At 41.8% G+C, this 12518-nt stretch overlaps 1 protein-coding gene across 1 annotated transcript in view; it reads left to right on the forward strand.

Moving 5' to 3' along the window:
• The window catches only part of LOC141128895 (polyunsaturated fatty acid lipoxygenase ALOX15B-like), a 144341-nt gene that overhangs the window by 71866 nt on the left and 59957 nt on the right, over positions 1-12518 (forward strand). Inside the window, exons 14-16 of the mRNA XM_073616527.1 lie at positions 2323-2495; positions 6520-6663; positions 9582-9785. Of these exons, the coding sequence (XP_073472628.1) occupies positions 2323-2495; positions 6520-6663; positions 9582-9785 (521 nt within the window). The remainder of the gene's footprint in view (positions 1-2322; positions 2496-6519; positions 6664-9581; positions 9786-12518) is intronic.

A 12518-nucleotide genomic window follows, 5' to 3' on the forward strand; every position in this document is an offset into this window, starting at 1 on the left:
GGCCGCGCTGCTTTCGGTATGCGGGCGGCCAGGATTCCGCAACTGGGGGGGCACCGCTTCTAATTTTGACTGTCCTATCATCCTGGACCACAAACCTTCCTCACTGTCCTATGTTTTCTGCTGCACCATTGCCATGGTTATATCTTCTTATCTCTCCATAAAATTATCAGAAATTTGTGCTTAGAGTAGAACTATAGGCAACACTTCATTTTGGATAGAGAAAGGGAGTGTTATAGCCGCTGTTTATTTTTTACCATGCCTGTCCCATTGCAGAGATTTCTCTTCACTTCCTGCCCCATAACCAAACAGGAAGTGAGAGGAAATCTATGCAAATTAAGGGAATCCATTGCTTCCCCCCGAGGCCCTCAGAACTAGTGTCCCCATTCAAAAATTTCAGGGTGGGTCCTAAACAGCAAGGAGTGTGGCCTTGACAGGAAGGGGTGGGTCATATTTAAATTAGGGGTGCACAAGTTTAGCCAGGCTTAGGGCAGCACAAAACCTAAATACACTACTGCCCTGGGTATCTGTGGTATCACAGAGGTTTCAGGCAGGAGACACACTGGTCTTTGAGTAGCTCCTCTGAATAGCAGTATAGGAATATCATTGGCCACTCTCATTGAGTGCAACCAGATTCCAGCCAAAAGAGAGGAGACCCTATTCCAGCATCCACCTCTCACTCTCACTTAAGAGGCATAGGTGACAACATACCGTACCAGCTCTTGACAAAAAATGCTGATATTCTCCTGCTTTTTGCAAAGACATCCTAAGGGTACACAAGGCTCGATAACAAATTGGCGGGCCACATGACACACCATATGCCCAATGCCTGGACCAAGGCTGGGCCATCATAGGCAACATCTGTCTGGGTAATGTCAGGAGATCTTCAACTGACTCTATGCAGAATTAATTTGCAAAATATTATTCTAAACCTACACCACCTCATGGGGAAGAAGAGGAATGTTGGTACCTCCTATGCTTTGGTGAGTACCATCCTCGCAAGCCAGTTCAGATCATGGTGGTCTTTGACTCAAGGGCTCAATATGAAAGAGTTTCCCTCAATGATATGATGTCCTTCTCACTGGGTCTAATCTGAAAAACAACCTTATAGGAGTTTTGCTCTGCTTCAGACAAAAAACAATTGCTGTTCTGGCTGACATTCAGCAAATGTTCCAGTTTCATTGTTCGAGAAGACAACAGAAACATCCTCAGGTTTTTATGGTATCGCAACAATGAGTTCACACCGATTCTACATTTGAACTGGTTAATCTTGAGTCGGATAGGAAATCGGAGTTAATAGCGTGACACTCAACACCTCTGTGAGGTCAAAGACGAGACGAGTTCTCACCATTTTGAATGCTTTTTGAAGTGGTCTTTTGTAGTATGAGCTATTGCATGACTTATCTATGTTGCTGCCTTCCCCTCTGAAGAACTTAATTCAAAGGGAGGTATGAAGGACTGGTGCATGTTGCTGCCTTCCCCTCTGAAAATACACTCATAAACTTTCTTCTGTGCCATCTTTCAGACACCTGTAATGACTTTACAAGTTTTACAGTATGTAAATGTTTGCTTTATTCTACCATGTTCTCCCCCTTTCATCTCTTTCCGGTGTTCCTGAAAAAGAGTTTTCACTTCCAGTGGTTGGATTTGACTCTCAATTGCTTAATATTTGAAACCATAGATTTTGATGGGCAGTGTCAAGTTACACAAGCATTGTCTGCTTGCCTTTAATAATTTTGTCGCCACATCACTCCATATCTGATGCTCACCTTTGAAGTTTTCGATTAAGGCTTTCTACGATTTGCAAGATCAGTTATTATGGATCAGTTATAGAGATCGCACTTTCAGTCCTTAGGTTGCGGAAGCAGAACAGATAATGTATCTAATACTTCTGGGTGTGTTAGCCAACTTTAAAGTGGATATAATAGTTAAATATATAATACTGTGAACAGGCAGGCTTTTTTTTTTTTTTTCGACACGCAATATCTCTTCAGTAATAAAATACATGAACTACCTGTTTACCATTCTCTGTAGAATGTTCCATAAGCTGCACATGTGCAGCTCAGTTTGAATTCCTGCACAGTATCTGTGTGCCGGAAAATTGCATTTCTGCGCATGCACAGGAGTGACGTCAGCTCGCAACAGCCAATCAAGATGGTTGTAGACTGGCAGCCAGGGAGAAGATGCCTGCGCCAGTGAGAGACCTCACAGGCGTCGGACCATTAGTGAGAATGCTACTTTAAGCCACTTGTATACTTGATCACCCCCTCTGTAGCTACTTCTTTAATTAAGCATATCTTAATTTTTTTAATTCTTGTATTTCAGATATAGTGAGTAACATATGGGAGGAGGATACTTTCTTTGGAGGCCAATATCTGAATGGAACTAACCCCACACTGATCAAGAAATGTGTTAAAGTTCCAGAGAACTTCCCAGTCACTGACGACATGGTGGCTCCATCCCTGGGGGCTTCCACAAACCTACAGACAGAACTCCAGGTGAAGTTATTACCTGATGTAGAGATATGGATCTTAATTATACAATCCAATTCCAAAAAAGTTGGGACGCCTTGTAAAATCTACATAACAGATTGCAATGATTTGCCAATCTCATAAACCCATATTTTATGCACAATAGAAAACATAAAAAACATCAAATGTTTAAACTGAGAAAATGTAACATTTTAAGTAAAAAATAAGGTAATTTTGAAGTTGATGGCAGCAACACATCTCAAAAAAAGTTAGGACAGGGCATCAAAAAGTGATACTAAGAAGGAAGAGCTGAAAGAACATGTTGCAACTAATTACCTTAAATTTTGCTCCGTAAGATGCACTTTTTACCCCCCAAAAAATGGGGGAAAATGCCTCTGCGTCTTATGGCGCGAATACTGACCAGGCCAACGACCCCCCCCATCGCCGCCACTGCCGCCATGTCAGAATGTCGGGCCGGTCATCTCCCGTGAGCGCAGGGCTATCTCCTGGCTGAGCCTGTCATTTACAGAAGACAGAGCATGGAGTACGGCTGCGTGACAGGCAGATGCGATTACGTCCTCGCTAGTCGCCAGGCACAGATAAGGCTGCAGTACATGGGACATGTCTGGTTGCAGTACATGGGACAGGTCTGGTTGCAGTACATGGGACAGGTCTGGTTGCAGTACATGGGACAGGTCTGGTTGCAGTACATGGGACAGGTCTGGTTGCAGTACATGGGACAGGTCTGGTTGCAGTACATGGGACAGGTCTGGCTGCAGTACATGGGACAGGTCTGGCTGCAGTACATGGGATAGGTCTGGTTGCAGTACATGGGACAGGTCTGGCTTCATGTAATTGGCACTGGTAATATTGATGTCAGTAGGGCAGTGAACGGTGTCAGTCAATAGGGCAGTGGATGGTGTCGGTCAGTGTCAGTTGGGCAGAGGACGATGTCAGTAGGGCAGTGGATGGTGTCGGTCAGTAGGGCAGTGGATGGTGTCGGTCAGTGCCAGTAGGGAAGTGGACTTTGTCAGTTGGGCAGTGGACGGTGTCAGTAGAGCAAAGGTTGGTGTCAGTAGAGCAGTGGACAGTGTCAGTTGGGCAGAGGACGATGTCAGTAGAGCAGTGGATGGTGTCGGTCAGTAGGGCAGTGGATGGTGTCGGTCAGTAGGGCAGTGAACAGTGTCGGTCAGTAGAGCAGTGAACAGTGTCGGTCAGTAGAGCAGTGAACAGTGTCGGTCAGTAGGGCAGTAGACAGTGCCGGTAGGGAGGTGGACTTTGTCAGTTGGGCAGAGGATAGCGTCAGTAGAACAGAGGTTGGTGTCTGTAGAGCAGTGGGCAGTGTCAGTAGTTTTTTTATTAGATTTTTGTATTTTTTACAATTTTTATTTTTTATTTATTTCTTACAATTGTAGTATTTTATTATTTTTTACAATTAAATGTTTTATTACTTTTGTATAAATTTTTTAAAAGCCTTGTTGGGGGGGTCTCAGACCCCTGATGATTGAGGAAACGGTCCTCAACATCCATCTCTGCAGCCTAAGCTATACAGAATGAATGAACAGGAAGGGCTCTGCACAGTCTCCCTGGTCATTCACAAACAAGCATGGTAAACATGGTTTACTATGCTTCAGTTATGAAAGAACACAGTGAGCGATCGGTACAGATTACTCACTGTGTTCATTCAGTAAAGGAAAGGGCTGAAAGGGGATAACTATGGTGTTACCTTCCCTCCTCCTGTTGTCAGACATAGGCGATAACTATGGTCTCACCCTCCTCTTCCTGATAACAAATATAGAGGATAACTATAGTGTCATCCAGTGACAGATCTGAGGTGGGGGATGTGTGATGTCACTCATTCTTGCTCCTTTCATTTCTGAATTACTAGGGCAGTCAGAGATTTCTATTGTCAGAGTGCAGCCACCTGATGAATGCAGCAAAATGTATTGGAACTGATCCCCAGTATTTCAGCTGCTGCAGAAGGATTGTATCTAGTAAATGATGCCCCCGCTGCCCATCCTGTCCAGGTACCCGGGGGGTCAGCAAGGGAGGGACAAGAGCTGCACGTCACCTGCCCATGATTGACGGTCTGCTGACTTCTGCTTTACAGGCTCCTAAGAAAAAAAATAATAAAAGCACATTCTTTTACCTGCAAAAAAATGTGCTTTTGTTTTTCTTTTTTTTTTGTGAACTTATTCAATAGATGCAGACAGCTAGGCTCGGGAGCAAGCCCGCATGAGTGGCCCCATAGAAAGTGGCTTTCTATGGGGCACTTGGCGCAGGGCAGGAGCCAGGAACACCGGTAGAAGGCCTGAGAAGAGGAGGTTCAAGGCTTCTCTGAGCAATTCCATTGTACAATAGTCTGTTGCAAAGTGGAAACTGTTCTGTGGTCAGATGTATCGAAATTTGACATTCATTTTGGCAACCATGGGTGCTGCGCCTAGCAGACTAAAGAGGAGAGGGACCTTGCAGCTTGTTATCAGCACTGAGTTCAAAACCTGCATCCCTGATGGTATGGGGGGTGCATAAGTATGTATGGAAGGGGCAGTTTGCACATCAGGAAAGGCACCATCAATGCTGAAAGATATATCCAGGTTTTTAGAGCAGCATATGCTCCCATCTAGATTATGTCTTTTTCAGGGAAGGCCTTGCATATCTCAGCAGGACAATGCTCACAATCTATGACAGCAGCATGTCTTTGTAATAGAGTCCAGGTGCTTAACTGGCCTGCCTGCAGCCCAGACCTTTCACTAATTGAAAAAAGTTGACGCATCTTAAAATAAAAAAATCAACAAAGAAGACCGAGGACTGTTGGTCGGTTAGAATCCTATATCAGGCAAGAATGGGACAATATTCCTCTTGCAAAACTGCAGCAACTGGTCACCTCAGTTCCCAGACAAAATTTACATAGTGTTGTTATAAGAAGAAGGGGTGTTACACTGTGGTAAACATGGCCCTGTCTCAACTTTTTTAAAACGTGTTGCTGCCATCAATTTTGAAAATTTGCCTTATTTTTTTCTTAAAATTGTACATTTTCTAAGTTTAAACATTTGATATGCTTTCTATTTTCAATTGTGAAATATAAAATATGGGTTTATGAGATTTGCAAACTATTGCATTCTGTTTTTATGTAGATTTTACACAGCGTCCAAACTTTTTTGGAATTGGGATTGTACAACAAACTGGTATAGCGTATGTGCAGCCAACACTTAAAGTGGATTTCCACCCAAAAGAAAAAGTCATTAATGTGCATGAAATAAATAAAAAAAACATTTGGAGAATTTTTTTTTTTTTTTACTTACCTTTTAATGCCTGTTGCTATGTGGTCTCTCAAAATCTGCCTCCTTCATCTCCTAGGCCCCTGACGTCATTTTCATTGGCGCCTCTGCTCGCTACTGCTCCTGGGAGATGTGTGTCATCATTTCCCAGGAGGCAGCGCCGAGGGCTAGGTTGCCATAACAACGGGGCGAGCACTTCTGACAACGACGCCCGTTGTTATGGCAACCTGTATACTTTACAGCGCCACTACGGCGCATTGCTGCACATATACGGGAATGGGGCGGTGCATGCTGGTCGCTCAGCTGCACCAGAGCCCGGGAAGATAGTGCTGGTGGGCTTCACATGCCCAAAAGCACTATGGAAACTGCTACTAAACAGGAATATAAGATATATTCTTATATGAAATCGGCAATCGAGCGCGGATTAATAAAAAAAAAAAGTTATCTAAATAAACCTTATAAGAAAAAGATATGCATCCTAAAAAAAAAAAAAATGTAACAGTGGGAACTCCGCTTTAAGTTTTGGATACGGTAGGGAAGGGTTGAAACCCTTGTCTGTTTACTTTTTGCTGCGTCACAATAGGATGATTTCCTCAGAGACACAAGAAGTGAAAAGAAATCTGAAACTTCATAGGAGGTTCTAATCCATGTGTATTCTTCTATCCAAAATAAACATAATGTTTTGTCTTTACATACACTTTAAATTATCTCAGTAAATTAATTAATTTACCGTATTTCATTGCTGATCAGATTTTGTAATTGTTACCTTTCAGAATGGTCACATTTTCCTGGCAGATTATGGGATTTTGCAGGGTGTTCCTGCTAATACTATCAATGGAAGGCCTCAATACATCGCATCCCCTATGTGTCTACTGTGGAAGAATCCTGAGGGTCAGCTCCTCCCAATTGCCATCCAGGTATTTTCACTTATGTATTTATGGTTGTAGCACCTTCTACATAGACTGTGAGGTCAATTTAGTATGAGGCTACTGCTGTAGCCCCGGGGGGGGGAGGGGGGGGGGCAGATTTTAGTTTGGTCTGCTCAAGACTCTACAGGCTGGAGGTTTGATTACCTCCACCTGACTCTAGAAGAAGCTTCTGAGGATTAGGGCAGGAGGATGCAAGTAAAAAGCAATACCGGAAAATAAGCAAAACCAATCAACAAACTGTAATATCCAGCAAAAGCTTCAGCTGTGTTAAATTTCAGAATCTCTCCTCAATTTACTCTACCACTTGGTATAAAAAAGATGTCAAACTGCCATTAAAGTAGGCACCTCTGGGTCTCTTTACCTCTCTATTTTTTTTAACTCAAGTAGTTTTTTTTTTTTTAGGTGAACAGTTGCTTTTTGTTACGGGTGGAATAGACAAACATTCCCCCTTGTCCTCCCTCCCCTCAGCCCAGCCCCAATTATAAACTTACAGTTCAAGTTGTCTTGTGTTCCTGTCCTACCTCTCCATTAAAAGGTGTGTGATTGATGTGAGTTGTACTTCCATGTGCAGGGTAGCAGGAAGGGACACAGTAGCCGCACCCCAACCACAGCACAGAAATGGCATACAGAGTTGAAGACAGTCAGAAGAAAGAGACAATATGAAGCACCGTATATACTCGAGTATAAGCCGAGTTTTTCAGCACATTTTTTTTTGTGCTGAAAATGCCCCCCTCGGCTTATACTCGAGTCGAGCACTTTTCTGCAGCAGAGAATGACATTTGCCAAACCAACTTTGGGGCCCCAAGATACGGGGCCCCAAAATCGGTTCGGAAAATGTCATTCTCTGCTGCAGAAAAGTGCTTGACATTTTCGAGATACGGGGGCCCCAAAGTCGGTCAACTGTGTCCATCTGCAGCAATGTCATTTCAGGACCCTTTGGGTCCAGAGACCCCAATTTTTGGCAGCAGCTAGGGGGGCACCTAGGAACCCTTAACTACCGAGTTTAACGTTCAGGGGACCTATGGCTGCAAATTGGCACAGTGAGGCTGCAAATGGGCATTGTTGACCCTCTTTTCCACTTACAGTAGCTGCGCATTTCTCGCCCTAGGCTTATACTCGGGTCAATACGTTTTCCCAGTTTTTTGTGGTAGAATTAGGTGCCTCGGCTTATATTCTGGTCGGTATATACGGTATATATTCATCTCAATTTCAGTAATATCAACTGGTATAGAGGAAATGGTGAAGAGACCCCAACCTCACCACACAGCTAGAATATGATTAATAAACAACAAGAGGGGGTTTCAACTAAGCATCTGGGTTGAAGACACTTCAAACATTGTAGTGTTATGTTTAGCAGGTTCCCTGGCTCCCAGCTATTAACTGAGCTATCTGTGGGTTATCAGTGGCATAGGGGCAAGATCGGGAATATCAAGTCAGTTACCTCACACAATTTTGCAAATTTAAGAGGAAAACCTCCTCATCTATAAATCTTTATTTCTCGAGGTAGATTATTAACAGTGTCTATCCACATGGATCAGGATTAAATATGATATGAAAAATTATTTTTAATCCTCCAACACCCCACAGCATAAATGTAGGAGGTACTCTGGAGCCTGACCACACCTTGTACAGTCAGGATTTGGTCTTCATGAATACAGTTAGAGATGTAGTGGGGTGTGATAAGCTCAGTGCATCATAAATAGTTGAGTGAACTTTTGGAATAGTGATAAGGACACTATTGGAAGAGCATCAGACATGCACCCAAGTCCTCTACCTTTAAAAAGCAGGAAAAAAAGAAGCACCGCTTGAATGCTACTGTGTGAAAAACCATACAGCACTCCTGAAAGGTGCAGGTTTGCTGAGGGAGAATGTCCAGACTCCAAAATGAATAGCAAATACTGCATATCGCCAATCTGAGCCACACTGACACAAATCCACCATAAGGCTTCATCTCAGTCTCCCACCCATCAGGCACACCCCTCAAATGCATTTCAAGCTAAGGGCTTAATCATAGAGCAATTTAGCAGGTGAAACGCATTAGAGGCGTGTGCCTGATGGGTGGGAGACTGAGCCAAAACGTTAAGGTGGATTCCTATCAGTGTGGCTCACATCCATTGTGTGCAGTACTGTATTTGCTATTCATTTTGGAGTCAAGTCCTTTTCCTATTTTGCTTTACAGGGTTACTGAGTCCAGCCATTTAGCATTGACAGAAGAATGATGGTGTGAATAATGGAGAGGATTCTTTTTTGTTCTGGATGTACAGGCCACTAGCTTAAAGAAGATCTATCACCAGAAGAAAATACATCTTGTTAAATCTACCTGGGGATCCTGTGCACATAGCATTTGTCCACATCTAAATCTGTGTAGGGGTTTCTGAGCTGTGTTGTCGGATAACTCTGTTCTGGAGTCCTCCATTCCCAAGGGTGCTCTGTTCCCTTACCCTGCTTTACCAAGGCTGATGATGTGTTCTAGGCTCCCCTTTTCCCAGACTGCTCTCTTCCACTCCCCCCACCCTTAACCAAGGCTGTTCTGTTCTGGGCTGCTCTTTTTCTCAGTCTGCTCTGCTCCAGACTCATGGATTATCCATCTTTTACCCAAGTTACTATGTTCCAAGCTTCCCCCCTCTCCTCAAGTTTTTTTAGTTCCATACTCCCCTTCTTCCCTGGCCAGACTGTGCATTCAATTACACTAGCATGCTTTGCAAGCCCTTAAGGAAAAGCAGCATGAACGAACTTTGTTAAAGAAAACAAGTTTTCGGAGTTTGTAATGCCTGGACCATTATAAAAGTCATTCACTGCAATATAATGGTAAATAAAACAAGATCAAAACAGTAAAATACAATACTTTTGGTTAAATGCCATGGCCAATAAATAAATCCCATGATCTTTTATTTTTTGTATTCCAGTTATCTCAGACCCCTGGAAAAAATGTTCCCATCTTCCTGCCCAGTGACTCGGAATATGATTGGGTATTGGCCAAGATCTGGGTGCGTAGTGCTGACTTTCAGTTACATCAAGTTGACAGTCACCTTCTTCGTACACATCTCCTAGCCGAGGTCTTCTCCATTGCAACTTCCAGGCAACTTCCAATGGGGCACCCAGTGTATAAGGTGAGTAAAGAGGCTGAAATTATTCATTATATGGAGAATGACTGAATATTTTGCTGTTCCCTAGAAGAATTGCCAGCAAACGAGCCATTTCTGTTAAAATGGAATGAGGCAGATCATCTAAATGGGTGCAGACATTTTGGTAAAGGTTTATAGGTTCCAATAATTTTTGGCATTGTGTATAGGTAAAACAGATTTGTTTAGGGGCATATATTTTTTTTTTTTTTACAATACCACCACCTCAATAGCAATATTTCCCGTGATTACAAATATACAGTATATTCATCACCACGTTTAGCTAAAGTTTAAGGTCAATGTTGGGGTTTAAAGTGATACTACAGTAATTGTAGCGCTGAACCCCTGAAGGAGCCGCTGAATCCATTTGGTCCCCTGTTTCTCTGTCCACAACTCTGTGAACAGCACCACACGCTCGGACACATCCGGGTGGGCAGGGAATGTTTATTGCAGGTAACTGTATACAGTATACACCCCAAAGGCTCAACGTGAATAGACACCAGGAATGGCAACTTGTTATGTAATAGCAAATGGTATATTGCTACAGGGAAACAAAAGAATATAAATATATATATAAATATTTGAAAATTTGTACATTGGTACATTCGTACATTTGTACGTTCGTAAATTCGTGCATTTGTAAATTTGTACATTTGTAAATGCGTACATTCGTAAATGCGTACATTCGTAAATTTGTGCATTCATAAATTGGTACATTCATACATTCGTAAATTAATACATTCGTACATTCATACATTCGTAAATGCGTACATTCGTACATTCGTAAATTCATAAATTTGTACATTAGTAAATTAGTGAATTTGTAAATTTGTAATTTTGTAAATTCGGAAATCTGAAATAATAATTAACTAATAATAACTAGACATGTGCAACTCGTTTAGTTCCAAATTCAGTTTTTTAACAAATTTTGACAATTTCGTTAATTTGGAAATGTCCGAGCTAACGAAAACCTGTTTAACAAATTTTTCTGAATATCTGTAAATTCGAATATTCGAAAATTTGTAAATTTGTACATTCTTACATTCGCACATTCGCACATTCGGAAATCTGAAATAATAATTAACTAATAACTTAACTATTAAATTATAGGTATTGTAATTTCCTTTCAAATTTGGCTGTTAATGAACGTAACACATACAAATTTATCCAAAGTTACGAATTATCCGAAATAACGAATGCCGTATCCAAACGGATGGAACGTAATGAATTAATAATAAATAAAAATAAAACTAATACAAACGTTTTATTATTAATTTTGTTCCGTTCCATTTGTTTAGATGCAGCATTCGTTATTTCGGATAATTCGTAACTTCGGATAAATTTGTATTCGTTACGTTCACTAACAGCCAAATTTGAAAGGAAATTACAATACCTATAATTTAATAGTTAGTTACTATTTCAGATTTTCAAATTTTCTGGTTTTTGGATTTTCAAATTCCGAATTTTCTAATTTACAAATGTACGAATTTATGAATATATGAATTTTCTAATTTATGAATGTGCGAATGTACGAATGTTCGATTGTACGAATGTATGAATTTACGAATTGCAATCATAACGAATGACCCGAAAAACGAAAAAAAATAAATAAACAAATGAAACGAAAACTAACACATGTCTAGTTAACAATAAGAGAAATATAATGCAATGGTTAAACAGTAGGAAAAATATACTGCAACAATTAGAAGTAATATGCTGCAGAAACAATAATTATTATAAAGCACATCCCCTCTTGAGGCCTATACTGAGCAACCCTAAATAGGGTGAAACCTACATGTAGTACTACCCCCGTAAGGGCCACTGGTAAAAGCTGGTTCTTATCTAATAGTATAGAGCAGGGGTAGGCCACCCCCGGGACTAGTGCTGGAAGCGGCACGCAAAGCCTCTTTTGCCGGCACCGGACTCCCTCCCACAACAGCAGTGCAGTGCAGGGAAGTGTCAGTGAGACACGAATGCCTTCCAATCTCACTATTCCCCACACCGCACCTGCACTGGGGGGAGGCACTGTACCCCCCCACATTGTAAACAATGGGAAACATTGTTTGGTTATCTAACTTTGTTGTAGCTGCGATCGTCAGATCTTTTGATGGGGAAGATATTGGGTGCAGTTCTGCTAGCAGGGCGGCCACTGTTTCCAGGAGGGGGAGGACTGTTATTGGCCACTGCGAAAGCCAATCAGAGTGCTAGCCCTGCCCACCATCTGGAGGAAGAGGACTCGCTCGGTTGCCACTACCAATCTCAGAAAGTAGGGATTTCACTGTGATTGAGAAAACCCCAATCAGGTGACAGTTTGTGGAATTACTGTTGAGCTTCTGGGAACTTTGTTGGGAAAAAAAAAAAAAAAAAAAAAAAAAATATATATATATATATATATATATATATATATATATATATATATATATATATATATATATATATATAATATATTGTGTGTACGTGTCACTTACTACTGACCCCTCAGCTCAGCATCATCTACCACCACCTAACCTCTACATCACCTACTCCCAACCTCTGAAATCTGCGTCACTTACACCTGACCCCTGCACTCTGTGTCACTTACTACTGAACACCTGCACTCTGTGTCACTTTAAGCCACAACCAGTATTCGATGAAAATCACACCCAATTTCGCTGCGACGCTCGGCACCACACTTTTTCTCAGCTGCAGGGGCTCGATCTTGCATACAGGCCCACTGCTTTC

Source organism: Aquarana catesbeiana, linkage group LG01, assembly GCF_042186555.1.
Source record: "Aquarana catesbeiana isolate 2022-GZ linkage group LG01, ASM4218655v1, whole genome shotgun sequence".
Classification (NCBI taxonomy): Eukaryota; Metazoa; Chordata; class Amphibia; order Anura; family Ranidae; genus Aquarana; species Aquarana catesbeiana.